General features: G+C 38.6%; 4 protein-coding genes across 4 annotated transcripts; 1 reads left to right on the top strand and 3 right to left on the bottom strand.

Annotated features, from left to right (window-relative positions):
- Positions 1-76: 76 nt before the first annotated feature.
- On the bottom strand, positions 77-9,141 carry phkg1a (phosphorylase kinase, gamma 1a (muscle)). The gene is made up of 10 exons (XM_044354735.1): positions 8,857-9,141; positions 6,983-7,123; positions 5,893-6,071; positions 5,611-5,665; positions 5,450-5,515; positions 5,171-5,334; positions 3,697-3,787; positions 3,354-3,507; positions 3,057-3,182; positions 77-1,981 (listed from the first exon to the last, which is right to left on the bottom strand). The coding sequence occupies exons 2-10, from the start codon at positions 7,063-7,065 to the stop codon at positions 1,715-1,717; spliced, it is 1,185 nt and encodes a 394-aa protein (XP_044210670.1). The 5' UTR covers positions 7,066-7,123; positions 8,857-9,141; the 3' UTR covers positions 77-1,714.
- A 251-nt stretch (positions 9,142-9,392) lies between these two features.
- chchd2 (coiled-coil-helix-coiled-coil-helix domain containing 2) lies at positions 9,393-12,644 on the bottom strand. Its single transcript, XM_044354739.1, has 4 exons — positions 12,491-12,644; positions 10,965-11,226; positions 10,537-10,723; positions 9,393-9,786 (listed from the first exon to the last, which is right to left on the bottom strand). The coding sequence occupies exons 1-4, from the start codon at positions 12,538-12,540 to the stop codon at positions 9,776-9,778; spliced, it is 510 nt and encodes a 169-aa protein (XP_044210674.1). The 5' UTR covers positions 12,541-12,644; the 3' UTR covers positions 9,393-9,775.
- A 231-nt stretch (positions 12,645-12,875) lies between these two features.
- Positions 12,876-13,912, top strand: fhit (fragile histidine triad diadenosine triphosphatase). The gene has a single exon (XM_044354738.1). The coding sequence runs from the start codon at positions 13,189-13,191 to the stop codon at positions 13,777-13,779; it is 591 nt and encodes a 196-aa protein (XP_044210673.1). The 5' UTR covers positions 12,876-13,188; the 3' UTR covers positions 13,780-13,912.
- A 1,236-nt stretch (positions 13,913-15,148) lies between these two features.
- On the bottom strand, positions 15,149-18,839 carry im:7138535 (uncharacterized protein LOC797998 homolog). The gene is made up of 8 exons (XM_044354108.1): positions 18,678-18,839; positions 18,372-18,478; positions 17,263-17,388; positions 16,900-17,165; positions 16,736-16,816; positions 16,522-16,638; positions 15,654-15,800; positions 15,149-15,575 (listed from the first exon to the last, which is right to left on the bottom strand). Exons 1-8 carry the CDS (start codon positions 18,719-18,721, stop codon positions 15,414-15,416), a joined length of 1,050 nt encoding a protein of 349 aa, XP_044210043.1. The 5' UTR covers positions 18,722-18,839; the 3' UTR covers positions 15,149-15,413.
- Positions 18,840-22,932: the final 4,093 nt, after the last annotated feature.

Below are 22,932 nucleotides of genomic sequence, written 5' to 3'. Positions count from 1 at the left end.
GCTTAAAGATGTTGGAGAAACACAGAAATACACTTAAAATTAAAAAGTAACTTACACAAATAACAAAGCTTGGGTGTTACATGAAATGCAAGTTTTTAATAAATAAAGCCATTGCATACAATTCCTTCAAAGTGCTATCATCTTAAAAACTTCTAATGAAGTTGTCAGTCTAGTACAGTACATCATGCATATTGACCAAATAGCCACACAGTACACAGATATCTACGTCTAATGCCATTTCAAGTATGCAGTTCTCGTTCATTTTCCTGTCAGGCAAATTAAAGTTTTGTTTATTTTGCTTTGGCTCCTGTAAAGAGCCAAGTCTTCAGTTCTGAAAAGAGTAACCTGTTTACACAAATGAAATTATAATTAGTATCTGCTTATCCTCTAGAGGGTTGCAGGGGGAGCTGGAGCCAATCTCAGCTGACATTGGGCGACAGGCGGGGTACACTTTGGACAGGTCGCTGTCAATCACAGGGCTAACAGGTAGACAGACATTCACACCTACAGGCAATTTAGAGTCACCAATTAACCTAACCTGCATGTTTCTGGTCTGTTGGAGGAAACCGCAGTACCCAGAGAGAACCCATGCAGGTACTGGGAGAACATGCAAACTCCACACAGAAAGGCCCCAACTGGCTGGTGGTTTCCAACCCACCAGCCAGTTAATATAATAAATTAAAATTTAAATCTACATATATTTGCATTTTGAACACATTTGAAATTAAAATTTCACACTTAGACAAATGCTTGTGAATAAAGCCGCAGATCACTAAAAGATAAAAGTGGATCTTATGAAATATGAACAGTGCTACATAGTGTAAAACAGTTTGTCTCTTTGATAATATCAAGGAGTGGCTGCTTCCATCAATGAAAGAATAATATAGTTTTAAGAGAAGAGTTTCTCTCAAAATTTTTACCATTATCTGTTATTTTATCAGTAATTTTTTGTCTACCATTAGGACAAGTCCAGGTAAAATGTTAAATAGTGAAATATCTTCTCAGTGGTGTTCCTGTAGATGTCACTCTGCAGTTCTTGGGTAAAACATTTACACTGTAGTAACAATACTCATTTTTTATATGAGAAAATAAGCCCCCTGGTAGAGGTCAGTTATATTTTGCCATTTCATTTCTTTTTTTCATAATGGGGAAGGGTACAAAAGTCACACTGAGCAGAAGTGTCTCCATATTAAAGGTATAGTAAGCAGGATTTTCCTAAAAAAAAAACCCCAATGTATAGACTCATACAAAGATACTCCCTCTCGTGGTGGTGTTATTATTATTTTGCTGTGCTCGAGATGTCTCTGATCTCTGTCTCAGTGTCATGGATGTATAAAGAGCTGCAGGTCTTTATGTCTGACCGAGGCGGAGCTACACACACACAGAGCAGAGAGGCCACAGCGGACAGGATGAAGCCCTGCATTCACACAAAATCCAGCAATGCCGCACCTTCCCGCAGGGTTGTACGGGTTTACTTGTACTTTAGAACGTAATGGCCATGAATCAATCAGAAAATAAAATTTTATCTATCTGATCCATGCCTTGTTCTCGCCAGTGCCACTCTCTCTCTCTCTCTATCTCTCTCTCTCTCACTTGCTCATTGAGCCAGGGAGGAGGGCCTAACTAATGTTGTGTATTTACAAACACCAACCAACAAATCCTGCGTAGTATACCTTTAAGCTCCAACGGACCCGCCCTGAGGAACGACTGTTTATTACCAGAGCTGTTTGACTGGGTCGTCTCCCTCGGCGGTTATCGACAGCAGGATGGCTTTGGGAGTGTTCTCGAAAAGTGCTGCTCTGTTCTGAGTTTGGCCCTTCTTGACCCAGTGGCCGTAGATCTTGAACGCACACGCATCAATGAGCTTGCGGATGGGCTTGACGGCATATGGGTCACTCTTGATCACCTCCTTGGTAACAGGCTTGGCTCGGCGGTAGTTGCAGTAGATTTTCATTGTGGCGAGCACAGTCATGCAAATGACCTGATGGAGAAGTTTAGTAAAGGGTCACTGATGTCTCCGAGTATGAGGTGAGTAAGTGTGGAAAAACTGTACAGTGGAAGTCAATTTTTATCATCTCACCATATGACCACACAGATAGTTTATAATGTTAACGTTAATAAACTACATTTTGTCGTAAATTACTGGCAACAATTTTAAGTATACCATACATTTTGGGGATTGATATCCCACCTTTCAGGCAGCCACACATAGATTTTGTTTTATATAAAACTCCAAAGTGGACATTATGAAATATGCAATATAATCAATAAAAAATGCAGAAAAATATAAACAAGTCAATAAAATGTAAAATAACTTTAAGAAATTTAAACATGGCTCACTAAAGTTTTTTTTTGTCATTCTGGGATTGGTGACAAAAAAACATTTTGTTCAATAGTTCAGTAGTTTAAGATAAATAATCTGTCACTGTGAACATTTCAAAACAGGAGGAGGAAGCGCTGCATGGCTCTGATGGCTCATGTGACAGGTGCTCTTTAGTAGGGCAGGTGAAAACACAAAAAAGCAGAATCCAGGAAGTCTTGCTGAATATTAGTCCTAAAGTGGCGTAGACAACCATGGAGAAAAAAACTAAGGCACTCCGTCTTCAAGTGAAATAATACATTTATTCTTTGAGGTCGATTGCCTGTGCTCAAAGAATAAATGTATTATTTCACTTGAAGACCGAGTGCCTTAGTTTTTTTCTCCATGGTTGTCTACGCCACTTAAGGACTAATATTCAGCAAGACTTCCTGGATTCTGCTTTACTGTGAACATTTCTTTGTGGGTATTTTAATCAAGATTTCCAGGCGTTCGGTAGTATTTGTGGCATTTGTGGTCTTTTTGAGAACTCCCTTTGCTGGTGTGTTCAAGGACGCTCTGATGTCTGATATTTGAGAGCCATTTCTCAAAGAGCATTAAATTCATAAACTTTGTTTGCAGTTAAGCCAGAAACCCAAACTAATGTCCATGTTTGCCGATAATTTGTCTTTCGGTTATGAACATTTTCAAGTGGACGTTTGACACATTGGAAGGTAAATAAAAATCTATAATATCTCACCTTGAACCGTCTGTACGGGCTGAATTGTCGTACTTCATTCACCACATACTGTGAGAAGAATGGATGGTTGAGAACATCTGTAGTTGTGTAACGCTTCTGTGGGTCCACCACCAGCATCCGAGAGATCTGAGAAAATCACATGGAGTGTGTTATGTTTTGATGTGTGATTAAACCTTTACTGCAGCTTTGAAATACATGAAAAATGTATTAAGTTATATTGTCCAAAGTGATGATATTGCTGTGTGTGACTTTAAAACAAAACCAGTGATAATGCAAGTGGAGATAAAATTATCCTACCAAATCTTTAACAGTGTCTGAGCGATCCTCCCACTCTGGAGATGAGAAGTCATATTTCCCTGCCAAGATCATACGCAGCATCAGCATCTGCTTCCTGTGCCAGAAGGGCGGAGAGCCTGCGAGCAGCGTGTACATGATCACACCTGAACTCCATCTACAAGCAAGAGCCAGAGGACAATCAGACTTACAAAATCTGTTAACTTTGTGTGCAGATCATAAATAAGATAACATGAGCTTTCATATTATTCAGTCAGTATCCGTAACAGCTTTCGTTATTGTTTATATAGTACAGTTTATATATCTAATGTCCAGACGCCTTTCTACTATGTAGTGTCTTACTCACATGTCCACAGCAGTATCATATCCTTTATGTCCGGGGTCCATGGAGCACTCAATGATCTCAGGAGCGAGATAACCAGGAGTCCCACACACCTCTGCATTAAAGACAAATCCAAAAAGAAACAGACTTTTACTATTTTAAAAAAAATAGAGCATATTTCTTGTGAAGATTCTGGCCTTTTTTTGTAAAGTGTCAAACTCACATTTACAAAGCTTTAAAATATAAATATATATAATAATATAGTTTTTACCACTTCTGCTCTGGCTGTAAGATCTATATAGAGGTATTACATGTGTGTGTTGTGTTAACATGTAAAAGTGGACTCAAGCACATTGAATGAAGGCTATTTCTCAGAGTGCAGTTTAATCTGATGAGCATTGGTGGAAGAAGAGAATAGAATATCTAAATCAGGCGACAATATTACTCATAAGAATGAAGACTGCTATACACAACATTTACACAAACTTGTGTCCTATAAAATCCTAAAAATTCGTATGAAATTAGGGCTGCATGGTCAGGCTAATGATTATTTTCATTATCGATTCATCTGCAGATGATGATTTCTCCTCTATAAAATGTAAGAAAAGAGTTAAAAATGCCTGTTATAGTTTCCCAGATTCAAAGGTGACGTCTTCATATATCTTTTTTTGTTCGTCCAATAGTCCCAGTGATGAAAACAGGTACACAGTTTACTATCATGTATGACAAAGAAAAGCATTAAATCATCACATATGAGAAGCTGAGAAAATTCATAGAAAATTTTCACCTCCCCATGCATGTAAACATTAATTTTAATAGCAACTTAGAGATCATGTCTGCTTTGTTGACAGTCGTTTGTGGTTTACTGTGAATGCGTGCATGCCATAACACGCTGAAATACAATTACAGTCTAATGGACGTCATCTAACCATGTTTAATCTCTACACACTAAGAAAAATTAAATGATGATGCAGACTACTATTAGACATTTGACTTGCCAGTTCCCGCTGCTTGTGATCTGATGCTCTCTGAGAAGTCAAAGTGTCTATTTGAAAGGTCAGCGCACTCTGAGTAACTGGAAGTACAGCAAATAGATCTGAGTCTCCTGTTGCATCTTAACCTTTGTAAGAGTGGCTGAGAGAGATGGCAGAATGTTGTGCAACCAGACCCAGACTCTCCGTTGACCACCAGCAGCTGCTATAATCGCACTTAAGGTTGTAAACATAGAAACTTTATTAGGGCAAGTCCTCAGCTGAATATGCTGAAGTCTGCTGTGCCCACGTTGAGTTGCCAGTCAATATTGTTTTGATATATGAGTTTAGATTTTTAAACTCATATATCTGGATTTTATTCATATCAGTGTTTTTCAGACAGAGAAGGAGAGATTTGGGTCACCTTTGGACTTTTTCCTTTCTTGGATGAACATTGATTTATAACATCTATTTAAAAAAAATGTAATACTGTTTATTGGTTGGTTTACATGCAAGTTGTCACTGACCTTTGAGCTTCTCTCCCTCCTGGATTTGCACAGAGAAGCCAAAGTCGGTGAGTTTGATGTTCATCTCGTCATCCAGAAGGATGTTCTCAGGCTTCAGGTCCCGGTGGACGATGTTCTGGGAGTGGAGGAAGTGGACCACCTCCAGCAGAGCGCGCATGATCTTCCTAAAACCAACACACACCACAAACTCTTGAGGTCTTTAAAAAAGTAGAATAATTCCTTGCTTTCACATTTGTCAAGAAGTAAATAGTCCAAAAGTGATATAAGATGCTCACTGACCTGGTTTCCTTCTCACTCAGGGTGACCTTCTCTGTGAGGTAGTCAAACAGTTCACCTCTCCTCATCCTGGGGGGAAAGAGAATCAAACTTTCCAGCGAATTTCCGTTTGCTGACAAGTTTAAAAACCTGTGTAAATGTAAAACTTGAGATTTGACACTTACAGGTCAAAAACGAGGAAGAAGAAGGCTTTGGACTCGTAGCAGTCTTTCAGCTGTACTGGAGAGGAGAGGAGACATTTGAGGAGCTTTTTCAGTATTGAATCAAGATGAGAACAACAAAGGATTACATTCTGTAGATAATGTATGAAGATCAGTAGAGGGCAAAGGTCAACACTCTTTGAGCAGGTTATTGGGACGAAGGCCAAACAAACTCTTTTTGCTTTTTGCTGCTCTAACAGTCTTTCCAATACATTCAAGGTTGTTTTAACTCAAAACTGTGCTTACTGATGTTGTCCTGTCCGTAGACTTTCTTGAGGATATCAATCTCCTTCACCGTCGCCTCTCGGATCTCCTCGATCTCTTCTGAGCTCATCTTGTCCGAGGGGGTGATGTCGATGATCTTCACCGCATAATCCTGTGAGGTGTGCTTGTCGACACAGCGACGCACCACGCTGCTCACTCCCCTGAGGAAGAGAAAACACCTCAGTCGACTTATCAAAGAGCTGTCCGGTTACTTATTTATTCAGAGGTTCATGTTTGCACAGCTGGAAGCAGAAAGGAAAACATGTCTGTGTGCTTCACTCAGGGGTTTCTGTGAATACTGTTGGATGTAATGTTTCATACTCAAAGTGTTTTTTTGCATGATACATGATTTTTCTACTGCATACTGCTCAATTCTTTAAAAAAGGAGCTTGATTTTCTTTATAGTCTCTTCATGTTTCGTTTTATTTCTCTCGTTAACTTAAGAACAAAGTCTGAACATAAAGTTAAAGATTGTAAACTTATCATTATATATATTTATGCATTAGCTCCATTTCAAAGGATGATTTGGAAGCTACTGAACTGAATTTCCTCCCTCTGTTTGTGTGAGCCATGTGAGGAATACTAGCAGGGGAACACACTGTCCATCCACACATCCGGTGACCTCATGACCTGCATGTGAGAAAGGGAGTGAAATTACGCAATCCCACAGCACTCCGGCCAATCGCGAGCGGCTCTCAACACTGAACCTTTGTCCAAAACACGTTCAAGTTAATGAATAAAGCCTCCCCGAACACTGTGGCTTACATAACCCCACCACCATCTGACAGATGGTGGGGAATGACAATGAGCGAGCTCTGGCACTGTCGACATCTCTCATGGACTTCTGGAAAACTACTCAGGTATTTCTGTAAAGTCATAGCTGCTCAATAAATTACAGAATTTGAGCTGTAATCTGTTGTTTTTGATGTGGATTTTTGTGTTAAATGTGTTTTTGTAGCACCCTGAGCAAAGATATTATCAGTTTCCAACCTTAATGGGACTTGCTTGGTTAAATAAATCAATAAGTTAAATGTTTGCAGGATATATTATGCTGTGTGCTTCTTCAACATACCTTCCCAGAATCTCCTTGGGATCATATTTGTCGTAGAAATCCTGGGCTCCCACGGAGTCAGGGATTTCCTCCTCTTTGGTCATGATGGAGTGATGCTGAATCACCACCAAGGCAACACAACTGCTTACGGCTCACAACAGGCTGATGACAGACAAAGACGGTTTGTTCAGTAGAGCGATCTAGCTTTTCACTGACGCAACCATGGCAACTTACAGTCTGACAATCTCATCAGAGCTGGAAATAAAAGTATCTGAAGAAGAAATTTTGTACAGATAGTTATGTTGATTTGTAGGTCCAGACTGAAATATCTCAACAGCTATTGGAAGCATTGCCATGATATTTTGTGCAGACATTCATGGTCCTCTGAGGATGAATCCCACTGACTTTAGTGATCACTTGACTTAAAGTCACCCTTGTCTCAAAAGTATGTTTTACTTATTGTTACTTGACATGAATGTTTGAGCTTCAGTGTGCAGGATAATGTATGTACAGAGTTTGAGACTAGAAGGGTGTTTTCACATTGATCTGCTGAAGGAAGAAAGTTTCTCTGCGCTCACTTTAAATCTCAGTTTAAGGCGTGTCCCTACGAGAATGATTTGTGACATCGCAACTGGTCTGGAGCCAATCATGTGCAAGTGTGCAACTTACTCCAGTGTGATGTGGAAACTTGAAGCCTCCCGTGCACAAATACTGAGAAGGGACTTTACTGTGAAGTAGGACACATCTTGTGTCCAGCAGTTAAAACATTTGGAAAAGTTCTGGATTTCTCAATTAGGTAGAAGGAGGAGATGTTATTTTAAGAATTTCTAGCTAGCTAACTGAACTTTTTTTTTAAAATGGAAAAACAATATCAGACACAGCATTATTCAAAGCCCCTGAATTTCATCTTGGGCCACATTGCTATATTGGTACTTTAACTTAAGTAAAGGATCTGAGTACTTCTTCCACCACTGGTGAACTGAACTGAACTGAACTGAACTAAGCAATTGTATCTCCTTAGCAACCACACAAACATGCCGATGTTAGGGCTGTACAGTCCCTTGTTTTGTTTTGTGTAACCACCCCAAAAGTTGGTAGCAGTACAGATAGTACTTTGAATGCTCAGGAGACAGCAACAGTCTACACTTAATGAAAACTGCCATTCAGACAAGATAAACTGTTTTTTTTATCCCCAGATTTGCTTAATTCCAATGCAATTCATTAAAGTCATTGCAGATGAAAAGATTTCAGATTTGTTTGAATTTCCATAGTCCAGCTAAAGAGCCTCATATAATGGTGAAAACAATGAACAAACTTTCCAACTTGATAGATATATATATAGTACATAGACTGAGGAGCACAAGCAACAGACTTTCCTGTGGTTTAAATATTAAATTAATTCATTCCCTTAAAATGACTTATTTAATGCACATTTGACCTAATAACCAGTCAATTTAAAGCTTTAGGAGGTTTTAAGAGGTATATTTTAGTTCTGTTCCCTAACTTGCCTTCAATTGCACTAAAATTACATTAAAGTGACACTAACTGAAATGTTTGAATAATATAAACTCTATAGCGAAATAGCAAATCTGGATGACATTATTTTGATGGTTAATAAAAAGTAGTACAATTAAAACATATTTTTTAACAACTTAAAGTTATTTAAGCTTATATCAAGGTATTATTCAAGGGGCAAAACAGACTCAACTATCTTTGAGTATCTTAAAGTTATCGTCCCAAATTTAATATCATACCCAACATATCCTGAGGAGCAGACTAATAAAGCAATATGCCACAGTGTGAACTGGAGCTCCTTCTAAACCTCTGTCACTATTTGACCTTTTGCAGGCTCCAGTAAAGCAAAACAAATGAAGTAAAAACGCCTGGTCACTCACCGTGTCCAGTCCCGGTCAGTCCCTGTTGTGAAGGTTATCCATCATTAAACTCAAGTCTGTTCACAACGCGTAAAGAAGACGAACAAAAAGTATCCAGTCAAACTCTGCTACTGCAGTGGCTTCATGGGGCTGCTGCCATTGCAAAGGGTGAGCTCTAATGTCAGATGCCAAAAATAAATTGTTGCTTCTCAGGAAGCAGCAGCAGCAGCACTCTCTGTCCGCGTGTCCACACAAAAAACCAGATCCATGAAATAACACCCTGTAGCTCCTGCTCTCACCATGAGACACTAAGAGAGACAAGGCTGCCCTTCATTACTCCATATACAACATTCAATTTGTGGATTTGTACTGAGACTGGAGTGACATGACAGGTGTTGGACCTCTGTGGTATCTCTGCTCTGTAGCTCTTAAATTCTAATGAAAGAAACACATGTAAAAATAGAAATGATTCTTCAAGAGAACAGTGTAATAATAGTATATAATCATATAATATAGTCTATCTGAGGAAGCAGTGCATAAATCATCACACCTCACAGTTGGTTTTTTTGGTCTTTATGACCCAAGTACTTTAATAGTTTTACTCCTTAACTTGTTACAAGCAAACTGTGGAGGTCTTGAAACTGGTGGCTCATCATGTTCAAACAATGCAGTTCATCTTGTGATATAATGTGTGTTTAAATTAAAGCACAGAAACTAATTAAAAATAACTCAACTCAAAACACACAACACCAAATAAACATTATTTATAAGACTATGATTACAAGCTCTGCAGTACTCTCCTGAGAAATGAATATGTTGATGCCGTCTGATGATAAATCAACTGTCAAACTAAAGCATGTTTATTGATCTCTTAGTATCCAGTATGGCTCCTAAATGCAGCCTGTGTGCGCTCTTCAGCCTCCAGTTTTCTGTCTCCGTCTCATGACAGACCTGTGGAGAGAACAAAAAGTTAATTTCCATCATTTATAGTAATTAATTTGGCATTTTTAAAATCCTACAGTGCAAGAAAAAAAGCTGGTAGTATGAAGCATTTAGAAAGTGTTGAAACTGCTCAGCCTCATGGCCACACTGGGTACTGCAACACTTGACATGAGAACCACGTGCACACTGCAGAGTCATTCGGCTGTGACGTGTGGATGATTAAATGCTCATGCAAGTCTTGCTTATGCGGCAGCATGAAATCAAGTGGGGCTGCAACTAATGATTATTATCATTATAGATCTGTCAGTTATTTTTTCTCAATTGATAAATTAGATAGGTCTATAAAATTGTGAAAAATGTTAATCACTGCTCCCTAAAAGCCCAAGGTGACGTCCTCAAATGTCTCATTTTATCTACAACAGTCCACAACCAAAGACTTTATTGTCACAGAAGACTTAAGAAACCAAAAAAAAGACAATTAATCGATTATCAAAATAGTTATTAGTATTAGTTATACGAATAAATTAATAGCTGGCAACGCATCAATTAATTGTTGCAGCTCTAAAATTGAGTGTAAAAAGTTCAACAAACAACAAGCCAAGACTGCAAAATACTTCTAAATGAATATATAAAAATAATAATTATACAATTATTTAAGTGGTCAAAGATTTCACTGATGAACTACCAGACACACCCTTATAAAGAAGCTATTAATCCTTATGTAATCTAACTTTAATCAAATGGCCAAACATTACTTACCATTAGCGAACTTGCACTGTTTGAGCACCTCGCTGAAGCCCTCGCAGAGTTTCAAGTCGCTCTGGTTCTGGGCACACTCAACAAACTGTTTGAGCTCGTAGGAGCAGGCCTGCTGCGGCTGAGGAGCCTCCTGCTGGTACATGTACTGTGGTTGCTGCTGGTACGTGGGCTGGGCCTGGTACGGCTCCTGAATGGCACAAGGCAGATGATGGGATCATTCACACATCTACATATGGCAAATTTAAGAGCTCACTTAGAGTTTAAGTGATCTCGCTTTCTGGAAAACTTAACAAACTCATAGTTCTCACGAAACACTCCTATGCCACCTCTGACAACACTGCTTACTGATGACCTATCTACCATCAGACAGACTAATCTGCTTTGTTGCTATTCCAATCTCATCACCGGCTAGACTGCTGTTTATTTACCTGGTATGTGACGTCGGGCCTGGCAGGCTCTGAACTCCCTCCGCTGAAGCCTCCAGTCATTGCGTGGCCGAGAGTGTGTCCTACCGCAGAGCCCACTGCCACTCCAGCTGCTGTAGTGGCCATCTGAGCGAACATACCTGGCTGCCTGGGTGCTGCCGCTGGAGCACCCATAGCAGTCGGAGGGGCCTGCATTGGAACCGGGGCATGATGGGAAGGAGGGGGTGGAGGCCGGGCCATAGGTGGTGGTGATGGTGGTGCCCGGCTGTGAAGAGAAAATCATTTTAAAAGTTTAATCTCAACACAGTCAACAACTGACACTAACTTTATGTGATGATCTCAGTTTTTCCATACAAGTCAATCAGACTCTAAAAATCTGCAAATATCAAGTTCAAGTTATTTGTAGACTTCACTCACAACATATTACTAAGATCCAAGAGGACATTAAATCTTAAGAAAACAAAGGTTCTGCATATTTAGGTCTAATGCAAATATTCAATTCAATTTTATTTATAAAGCGCCAAATCACAACAGAAGTCATCTCAGTGTACTTTTCACATAGAGCAGGTCTAGACCGTACCCTTTAATTTACAGAGACCCAACAATTCCCCCATGAGCAAGCACTTGGCGACAGCGGGAAGGTGTGTAAATCTGTAATCAAAAGGCAACCTCTCTGTCTTAAGATCTTCTTTAGACAAATGTTTGAAAAAAAAGCGACTCTCAGAGCTTGTAATGCACATAATGAACCTCGTAAAAACTATTTAAAGTGCGATAAAACTGTGAAAAATATCAGCGCTACAGCAATGAAGTCTGGAAGCTGCGTGTGGCACTGGCGCATAGGGTCACGTAAGGTCATTGTTGTGTTTGCTCTGGACTGTTTGGCATTTAAGCAAGTGATACAAAATCAAATTACAACATGTTGGACTCGGTATCTTTCATGCAATATCTAATTTAAACTAAACGTAACACAGTCTTAAGTCAGACAAATACATTCAAAACTGCGCTTTGTGGATATGATGAGAAAGAAGCGAAGACGTAGTTTAACATTTAAAGTCAGTCACACTATAAGGCAGCTGGTAAGACAAGTTAACATTTATACTTTATCACAAACTTAACTCCTAAATGATATTAGTCTTTATAACTATCTCCCCACTGTGTTCAGTTAACTAACGCTACAGATTCAAGGAAAACTAATCTGTATTTTTATGTAACTCCGCTGTTTATTTTATATTCTATGTCTGTGACGCAACAATACGGGTGACATTAAATGCACCAGATTTAACGCTGTGACCTTCATTACTGTAATCAAAGACTTGTAAGTTAACATTAAATTTCAAGTGACAGAAAAAGACGTTTACATTTAGAAAATATATGTTTATAAAGGTAGTCTATCTGTGGTAACTTCGCTGGCAGGCAGCGGCTAACAGACGGTAATTTACTACAACGTTAACGTTAGCTGAAGCTGCTAACACATTATCCTCACTACGTTTTAACATCTTTTTCACAACTGGTCTGAAATTAAATGTTACCTGGATGGAGGAGCCATCCTGGAGGTCCGGCTTCTGCTTCCTCTTGGCATTTTTTAAATTATTAGTAGCCTATATTTCTTGTGACTTTGGTGGCTGATAGACACAGATAATAGTCACACTGGTTTATATATTGACCTTTGGCTAATCCGGAACTTTCCATGTGTTGCATCATTTAGTTCCTGGGTAACTTCCGGTATGCGATATTTTTTTCCTAGGACGGCGAAGTCACGACCCGCCTTACTCTGCCTCTGATTGGCTTACTCTGATATTCTTAGCCTAATCCTAACCAATCACACTCCTCATACCTAAATCCAACCAACCCAAACAAAAAAAGGCAACGAGTACTAGCCAATCAGACGCAGAGTAGGGCGGCTCATGATTTTGCTGTCCTAGGAAAACACATGGCTTCCGGTATCACTGCAACAACATTGACAGCCGCTTTCATGGTAACAGACGAATGAATCAAAGTTCAAAGGCTCATTCATGACATTAACTTACACGTGCGGCATTAAATATTGATAATGTCAGACAGAAGACAACAAAAGTGAGTGAATGAAGTAGGAGAGATGAGACAGACTTGCAGGATTTAATGGTGCTGAAGAAAAAACAAGGTGAAAGAAAATGCAACTGATTCATCATTGAAAGAAAACGTTTAAGGAGGAAATAGAAACACATAGCAGCAGCCCAGGAGTCAGGTGATGAACAAAAACAAGTCCACTGCAGCACTGAGAAGTCTTCCTCCACAGCCCGAGCACCGCTTCAGCCCGAGCACCGCTTCTCTCCATCCTCCCCGTAATCATCCACCTGCGAGGCCGGTGAGTCAGTGGGACATGTCGACCCTGCGCTTCGGGCAGCATCTCATCAAGGCCTCGGCTGTGTTCCTGCAGACGGAGCTGTCCTTCGCTCTGGTCAACAGGAAGCCTGTGGTGCCCGGACATGTGCTGGTGTGTCCTCTGAGACCGGTGCAGCGCTTTCGGGATCTTCAGCCAGATGAAGTGGCAGATTTATTCATCACCGCTCAGAGAGTTGCCAACATGGTGGAGACGTACTTCAACGCCACCTCGCTCACAATCGCCATCCAAGACGGCCCTGAAGCAGGACAGACCGTGAAGCATGTCCACGTCCATGTGCTGCCCAGGAAGGCAGGAGACTTTGAGCGGAATGACAGCGTGTATGATGAGCTGCAGAAACATGATCGAGAAGATGAGAACAATCCCTCTAAGTGGAGATCAGAGGAGGAGATGGCAGCAGAAGCTTCAGATCTGAGGAAACAGCTTGAGAAGTCCTGAAGGGATGATGTTCAACATGAGATGGCAGGTTCAGCAGTGACTGGACCTGCCATTAGTTTAATATTCATTTATATCTGATATATATTCATTTTCCTAAATAAATGCAAATAAGCAATAAATACATAAATAATTGGACTCCTGTGTTTTTTAGTTGAACTTTACTTTTTTTTTTTTTAATACCATATGTATAACAACGCATTTTAACAGTTGAAACCATTCACGTTTGCCCCAAATCATTTTTTTGTTTTGTTCAATTATTATGACACATAGGTGGCTTATAACTGCAAATTCCAGTACTGGAAGAAGTATTCAGATCCTTTACTTAAGTAAAATTACCAATACAGCCATGTAAAAATACTCCATTACAAGTAAAAGTCCTGCATGAAAAATACTAAAGTCAAAGTGCATAAGTATTAGCAGCAAAATGCAGTTAAAGTATTAAAGTAAAAGTACACATTTTGTCCCTCTGACTGATATATTATTATATATGACGTCATTAGATTATTAATACTGAAGCATCAGTGTTAGAGCAGCATGTTACTGTTGTAGCTGCTGCAGGTGGAGCTAGTTTCAACTACTTTATATACAGTTAGCTAGTTTAGTCCAGTGTTTCCCAACCTAGGGGTTGGGCCCTTCCAAAGGGTCACCAGATAAATCTGAGGGGTTGTGAGATGATTAATGGGAGAGGAAAGAAGAAAAAACGAAGTTCTGATACACAAATCTGTTTTCAGTTTTTGGACTTTTTCTTTAATCTTTGATTTTTGGTTAAATATTGAATCATTTGAACATTTATTGAAATGAAACCATGTGAGAAGTCTAGAGGAAAAAAAATCACTATTTGGTGGAGCTGTTAACAACTCATAGACATCGGAAATGTGACCCGACTACACACTGCTTTATGTAAGACGTCAAAAGCCAAAAAGGTTGGAAACCACTGGTTTCATCTTTAACAACGAGTTGTATTTTAAAAGCTTGTTATATTTTCTATTGTGTCAAATCTTCATCTGAAAAGTAACTAAAGCTGTCAAATAAATGTAGTTGAGTAAAAAGTACCTTTCCCTCTGAAATGTAGTGGAGTGGAAGTATAAAGTAACATCAAATAGAAAATCTCAAGTAAAGTACCTCAAAAAATGCTGACGCAGTATTTTGTACATTAGTGATAAAGGACGCAGCATGTAAGCTCATTACATTGTGTTTCAGATGTGTGTCAGGTGCAGTTATGAGCGTAAAAGCTTTGCCAAAGTTGTTGATAATCAATTATAAAAATAACAATGAGTTATTATGTTTAACAGGTTTATTATTGGGTAAATAAACCTATGTAGGAGTGTGTAAAGCCAATAACAACAAAAACAAAAAAATTCTTTCTGTGATTGTTTTTCATATCAGCAAAAAATCTTAAAAAAACATATCTGGCAACATACCCGTACATTATAGAAATGAAAAGCCATTTTTGAAATGTACACAGTCAGGTATGTATATGCACCATAACTAAGAATTATACACCCAATTTTAACTATAAAATTATATAATATGTAGCATTCAGCCATACTTTTTTAATCGTAATAAAGATTTAAATAAAGAAAAATTATGATTTATTTCCCTACTTCAATAATAAAGCCAAAGAGAAGGACATGTTACTCTTTTTTCCCTTTCTTCTTCTTATCTGAAAATCTACGCCGTTGATGGTGTCCGCCCCCTCGTCCTGATCTGTTCGCTCTTCGTTCTCCCCAAGCCGGCATAGGCGGCTCAATTTCACCCGGTCGTCCTCCTCTGTCCGGTACGTCGCCCATCCTCGTCTAGAGAGACCAAAGAGGAATTAGAAACCATCTTCATTCAGAATCACAGACATGGTTTATGACAGTTTACGGTTTTACCTTGTAGACATCGGTGCTTTTTCCTGCCTTGATTGGCTCGATGCAGGACTGATCTTCTCTGGCGGCAAGCAGATGAGGGAAGGACACTCGGGAGGAGCCGACAATGGATGCAAGAGGAGGCACTGAGGCCAACGCTTCACTGCGTTCCTGGAAGTAAAAGACTGATTCAACAAGAAGGTTTGATTTTATCATGAGGTGCAGTGATGCTTCTGTTGTGACTCCAAGTAAATTGCTGCAGCAAGAGATTTATTTTGCTGTAGCAGCTGGCAGCAGGGCGAGCGTTGTGTGCTTTGTTGTTGTGGCATCTTCATGTCCTTATAAATTTTATATGTTATGTTATTATTATTATTATTATTATTTCTGATACTGTTAGCTGCCTCGTTTCCCTTCACAGCTTCACTTGACTGTAATTTATACTCTATGCCTCTTATTATTATTGTAGTTTTTCTTTGCTTTTATGTTTTTATAATGTTTTTGTTTTTATGTTGTCAATTGACAGAAAAGTAATCAAAAATTTTCGATGATCTATTAATTTTAATTAAATTTAAAAAGTATTTTTTTTAAAGTAAAAAAATCCCAAATTGTTATATTTACTCACAGGTTTCCTTGTTGTTCAATAATATTAAACTGCATACCTTTCATTTTGGATGTTAGTTGGGCAACACAAGCAATTTAAACTAATAAACTGATGAATCACAAAAGTAATCTGCAGATTAATCCATAGTAATTTTGACTAGACTGCATGTTTGATTCCTGTACCAAAATCGTTCAAGAACACTTCATATAGAGAGTTCAAATCAAATTATCCACTTTGACTGTTTTTAAAAAGGGAATAATGTCTGAATGTGCAGCGATTAAACATTCCTACCTTTTGTTTTTCTCCCCATGCAAACGACTCAAGTGTAACCTGAAAGCGTTTGACCATCATTTGCTGCCGACACTGATAGTCCCTTGACAGAGCTTGATTTATCTTTACAAGTTGCATCTGAGGAGCAGAAAGGGGAAAAAAAAGTTGAAACACCTACAGTATGTTAGAGTTGCATATAACGTGTGATAAACTGGTTGCAGTTGTAGCTACGTACCCACTGCTCTGAGCTGAGGCTGGTGTTAAGAAGAGGGTCCATCATGTGTCCACATGATAGACCAGCAAGCCTCGATTCCACCTGCATTAAAACAACATTAAAATAATCCTGACTGTGCTTCTCATGATTTACACACAGATTTGTCTCTCTTATATCAGCCTCACCTCATGCATCACATCTGTAAATTGAGAGGAAGCATCCATGTTAAGGGCGCGAAGCAGTAATATACATTCTGCCTGCATCTCCGCCTTCTTTCTGTTATTGTCAGCAACATCATCATCTTCATGTTTCTGGCAAAACTCAGTGAGTTCACAGCTGTGATCTTCAACTCGCTGCTCTTTTTCAGACTCCTCTTCTGTCGTTTTATCCTCAGGATGCAAGTCCTTATGCTTGATTATGTGAGCTGCTTGCAATTCTGATACAAGGAACTCTAGAGAATTGGACAATGATTTTTAGGGAAAATTTCGCCCTTCATACAAAAATGTTGGGCAGGAAACAGCACCCAGTGGACTCCTATTATTTCTCACCAGTGACTTTGTTGAGGCTGGATGGCTCCAGCACCTCTGACGTCAGCACAGTGAGGGGAGAGGATAAATCTGACAGTAAATGTCTCAGCTCCTCCACCAGCAATACATCCCCTCTCCCACCAGAATCTTGAAAACATGGAAAGAAATTCTTATTATTTGAGCACATTTTTGAGTTTAAACAACTAATTAATTAACTAATTTAATCTGCAATTAGTTTGATGATTGTTTAAGTCATTTTTTAAAGGAAAAAAATGTAAAAAAAAAAAAAAAAAAAAAAAAAGTTTCTGATTCCTGCTTGTAAGATGTGAGGATATGCTGCTTTCTTTGTTTACTGTGATGGTAGACTGAATATCTGTGGGTTTTGGACCTTCGGTCTGACAAAAAAGAGCAATTTGATTATGTCACCGTGGGCTCTGGGATCTGTGATGAGCATTTTTACAGGCAAAACAATTAATTAATTACATGTACAAGAGGAATACAATCATTCAAATACAAGAAAATGCAACTATAGCAAAAGAAGAGAAAAAGCTAAAGCTACGACTAATTATTTTCATCATCGATTAATCTACCAATTATTTTCTCGGTTGATTGTCTCATCTATAAACTAGCAGGAAATAGTGAAAATGTCCATGACCATTTCCCAAACAGACGACTAAGAAAACCATCAAATAGTTACATTTGAGAAGCTTGAACCAGTGACATTTTGGTATTTTTGCTTAAAAACTGATAGAAACGAATTAGTTAGCATTGTTGGAGATACATTTTCTGTTTCAGCTCTAAAAACCACAATAAAAAAAACACCCTCACAAAGACAGTAAAGAAGCCCACATCCAACCCACATTCACAGAGTAACTAATCAGAAGAAAACAGATGTTTTCAATTTGCTTTAAAATGTTGTCAAAGTTGTGATACAGTGCAGCTCATCAATAAGTGTGTCTCAAAGAAAAGGACCAAAGTATAAAGCACCAGATCTGGACTTTATATTCTGTACAGTCATTAAAAAAACACCACCCGATGACTTTTAATATCTCACTGGGTTGTAGTTTACTGCATTAAACACCAGAAAAGAACAACTCTGCACAACAGATAATGATTTATAAGAAAATCACCTTGTAACTGTGGGCAGACAGTCCTTAGCTGTGCAGCCAGCCAGGTGAGCAGTGGACAGGGAAGTTCATCACATTTACACTTTGAGAGGCAGGACACACCCGGATACCTGAGCAGGAAATACACACGACAGGTGAAATCAATCGGTCAATGTCCTGATATACCGGAGAATATTATATCGTTTCTAAATTATGAAATTAAATACAAGTAAAGTAAGTACATGTTACAGCTAACAAGCATTATTAGACGTTAGCTGTAGGCGGGTTGCTATAACAACAAAACGTACGCAGCAGTTAAACGTTACTCACCCTAAAGCTTTGATAGCTGCAACTGTCCCTACACTCCTCTCCATTGTCACAAAACGGTAAACAACTACTTTAAGTCTGTTGTTGCAAGTCAGAACTCAAGTCGTGGAAGTTCAAACATGTTTACAAATTGCTCTTCCTCTTTCTGACGTGTTTAATAGCGGGTTGTACATCGCCACCTGCTGGCCGGAGTTAAACATCTTAAAGCTGCATTTCCGCCACCTGCTGGCCGGAGTGTGTACAGCAATACAACATTACAGTGTTTCCTGAATGATTAAACATTAACAGTGATTCTTGAAGCACTGTCTCTGAAATCATTAACACTTGTAGCCCATGCATTTACCAATTGTGCCAAACTGAATGCACAAATTGTGTTTTTGTTTTCTTCTACTGCACTTTTGTTGTTTGAGGAGTGTTAAAAAGAAAGAAAATAAATAACTTTTTCACCTTATTTGTATTGATAGTGTGTTATGTTCGGAATACACATCCACACTTATCACATTTGGATACACTTGTGTGTATGTTTGTTTACTACATGTATGACAAACTGCTATGCCCTGCACACAGAAAAAGCAAAAGTCACAAGTGGGTTTTTTTATTTATACTATCAGTGTGGAGTTGGTGCTTCATGTGCTTATTCAAATGATGGTTTGTGTGTACTGTACTTGATGCAAAAAAAATACTTTTTAAAAAGAGTTTGAGCAAGAGATGTATAATGCTTTGCTGGTTTGGTGTAAGGTTTTGTGGTTGGTATATAGATTTTTGAAAAAAATTGCCTATAGTTTCAAAGATCGTGCACTAAGCAATCAGAAAAAACTGTAACTGTAAACTGTAAATAATCCATGCGGTAGTAAGATTTAAAATAAATACAAGAAAAAAGTAAAACTAACAATGTGTGCAAAATAACAAAATAACATTACAAAAAAACAAACATATATGAATATAAAAGGAAAAGAAAAGTGGCATTAAGCAATATGCAATACTATATGTTTAAAATTTTAAAACAAATAATTTAAATGAGATAATACAATGAAGAAACACACACACACACACACTCACACACACACACACACACACACACGCACACATATAGTACCATTCAAATGGTTGGATGCACCTTCTCATTCACTTGTCCAAACTTCTGACTGGCACTGTATATATAGAGATAAAAATATATATATAAAAATATTTGGATTTAGATTGGTATGTAGATTTTATAGCCTTGTATATGTTCAGAAAAGTCTCAAATTATTTCCAAACAACTGTCATCTACTTCCCACTCCTTCTTCTCTTCTCTACTATAATTTTCTCTGACTCTCTTTCTCTTTCTGCATTTTCAGTCAAAAACTTCCCCTTTTTCATGCTTTTATGTTCACCAAATTTTAAAATTCTTTTAAAACTCTATTATAAGGGAACAATTTTATTCCTGTAAAAATGAAGCGAAGTATTTAACATTTTTGTCCACTAGATGCCACTACAGGTCTGAGATGGAGTGGTGGACTAGCGTGTTATGTTAACTAATGATAAAAACAACATCAAAAATGTAAAGTAAGTAATTATATATATTGAGGTACTGTACTTAAGTACAATATTTATATTTATGCTGCTTTATACTTCTACTCCACTACACTTGAGAGGGAAATATTGCAGTTTTAGCCAAAAACAAACCCAACTTCATTTATTTCTTACTCAGCGAGTATATTTACATCAGCTGGTCAAGGATGAACATTATAATTTTGGGGGCCAATGCAAACAAAAGCATCAGCACACTCTGAATCCCAACAGCCTTTCAATCTATTTTATAGTTACGGCTCAGCAAAGTATCTATATCCACTGGCTGAACATGATATATAGTGTTACGCAGCAGAGTTTGGCTCTGCTGCAGTACTCTCCTCATCTTTATTGTGATCAGTATTTCCAATATTTACTAGCCCGTCACTCTGAGCATCATTTGGCACACTCAGTACACTCATTACCATCTCGGGTCCTGCTGATGCAGGCAGTGGAGTTAATGTTTGCATCTCCAGAGCTGGTTGAGCACACAGATGGTGGTATATATAATATTGTTGTCAGCAAGCACAAGCACCAGATTCTTTCATTTAAAAACATCAACCGGGCTTTTATGGGTGTGACTTCTGCTTGGGTAGCTTTTTTCACACATGCTGCAGCAGCTCTCACAGCAGAAAACCTTGAACTTAAGTGGCAGCATCACTCTTGGCCCAAAGTGTAGTCACTTGTTGGCTCTTTGACAGTCGCCTACCTTTGTTTAATGCCTAATAAGACTCTGTCTCTGACATCTGAGAGTATGAACACACACTCAGGCAGACAAACACACGTGCTTCTTTAGCTTTTAAATGTGTTGCTGTGTCTCCTCTCCTCGCCACATGAGGCCCAGCTGGACCTCACTACAGGGAAATGTGAGACACTTCGTCACACTTACGGCACAAGCCCCTCCATTGGCAGCCTGTAAACTGAGCGGGAACAATGGAGACAATGGCAGCGGGGCGTACCGAGCCTTGATGTACAGTGTTTCTACGTTTGCTTGGTCCCTGCTGCCATATGTACAGAAGCTGTGGCCTCGCTGCTAACAAAAGCCTTGCCATGCGTCAGGATGCTTGGTCTTTTATTCCCCTGACACTCCCCCCCTGCTTCATGAAACCTTCTGGGGGCCGACCTTTGACCTTGGGAGGTGGCCAGACAAAGCAGGCAGACCCCCCCCCCCCCCCCCCCCCCCCCTTCTCGGCAGCCCTGATCTTGCACAGTGCACTTGTTGAGCATTTTGGCTGAGTGGATGGATGACTGAGACGGTGATGTCCTGTAAGGAAATGAGTCATATTTATCGTCAGACTTCAAAAGAAACACGTGTGACATTTCTATCATTGGGTACACGTGCAGATCATGTCCAAAATATATTATGAAAGAACACTATCTACATGCAAAAACACATTTTCTTGCTCTCTTTGCTTGCTTGTTAGTGTAGTTAAGTTTTATTGAAGTGTTTGGTACAATGTGCAAGGGTTTAGTAGGAGTGGGTAATCATGGTATTTATATATATCATATAATACATTTTATGTGTTTTGTTATTATGTCATGAGGTGAAAAATACAAATTAAACTGCATTATAATGAGACAAAATGTAGAAAAAAGTAAGATAATTCATGCTTGTATGGAGTGGGACTGATAAAAATGGACATATGCAGACGATGATATGCTATTATATGTACAAGGAGCATGAGGAATCTTTATTTTGCAGCGTTAGGTAATCAAAAAAGGGGGAGAGATACAGTATGTACTAATATTTAAAGTCTCCCTCCACTCAAAAATGTGTGTTGCTTGTCGTTACTTCATTGTATTATTAGAATCACTGTTTTGTAAGCTAAAAATAGAAATGGCTAACGTGTCGAACTAGCAGTCAAGCTACTTCACATGAACGTGATAACATGGCTGGTGATACAGGAACGGTTGTAACAGTGCAGTGTCTGTATTTAAATCAATTTTGCAACCTGTACATATTTCATAAAACCACTTAAATACATTGTTTCAGTAATTGACACATTGAAGTTTATGATATAGCAAATGGACTATTTCAGTGTAAATGGTTTTTGATTTATCTGGAAAATCGCAAAAAGTGTCACAACTGTCCCTGGTCTCCCCTACGCTATGTTGAACTGTAGCTTATATTCTATCAATGAAGTGTTGATTGAACTCAGAAGTATTTAAAAGGTATATATACTGTATGTTTATTATTTTTTTGGGAAAGTAGAGGGGAAAAACACAAATACAGCATATCCATAATAATACAAGTTAAATTAAATTAAATACAAAGCAGTTCTTTTCCTTTAAAAAGTACAAAATGTGAGAGTGTATGTACACATTTGCCATTTCTCATATGTAGGTAAAGAATCCATTTTCCACTCTTGTAAGATGGACTTTTTTTGCAATAACTATTCCTAACAAAACAGCCATTTTTTCATAGTTACTGGCCAAAGATAAAGAGCTTGTTACTCCAAGGTTCTCAATGCTTCCCAGGAGCCTTGCAGAAGCAATGAAAGATGCTTTTCCATGTGTGAGGTTTACTGTAAGAAATGACACATCAGGAAAACAGCTAGATAACTTTCCCTTTGAATAACAGAGTCTGTGTAACGTTTAAAACTGTGTAAGACTGTATCTGACATTTCAAAAGTAATTTTTAGTCCTCAGGTGTTATATAACAATTTAGTCTACACGCAGCTCAACATTTTAAGAAGGTACATCTAAT

This window comes from Thunnus albacares, chromosome 6 (genome assembly GCF_914725855.1).
Source record: "Thunnus albacares chromosome 6, fThuAlb1.1, whole genome shotgun sequence".
NCBI lineage: Eukaryota > Metazoa > Chordata > Actinopteri > Scombriformes > Scombridae > Thunnus > Thunnus albacares.
This window is presented reverse-complemented; position numbering and strand designations above follow the sequence as displayed.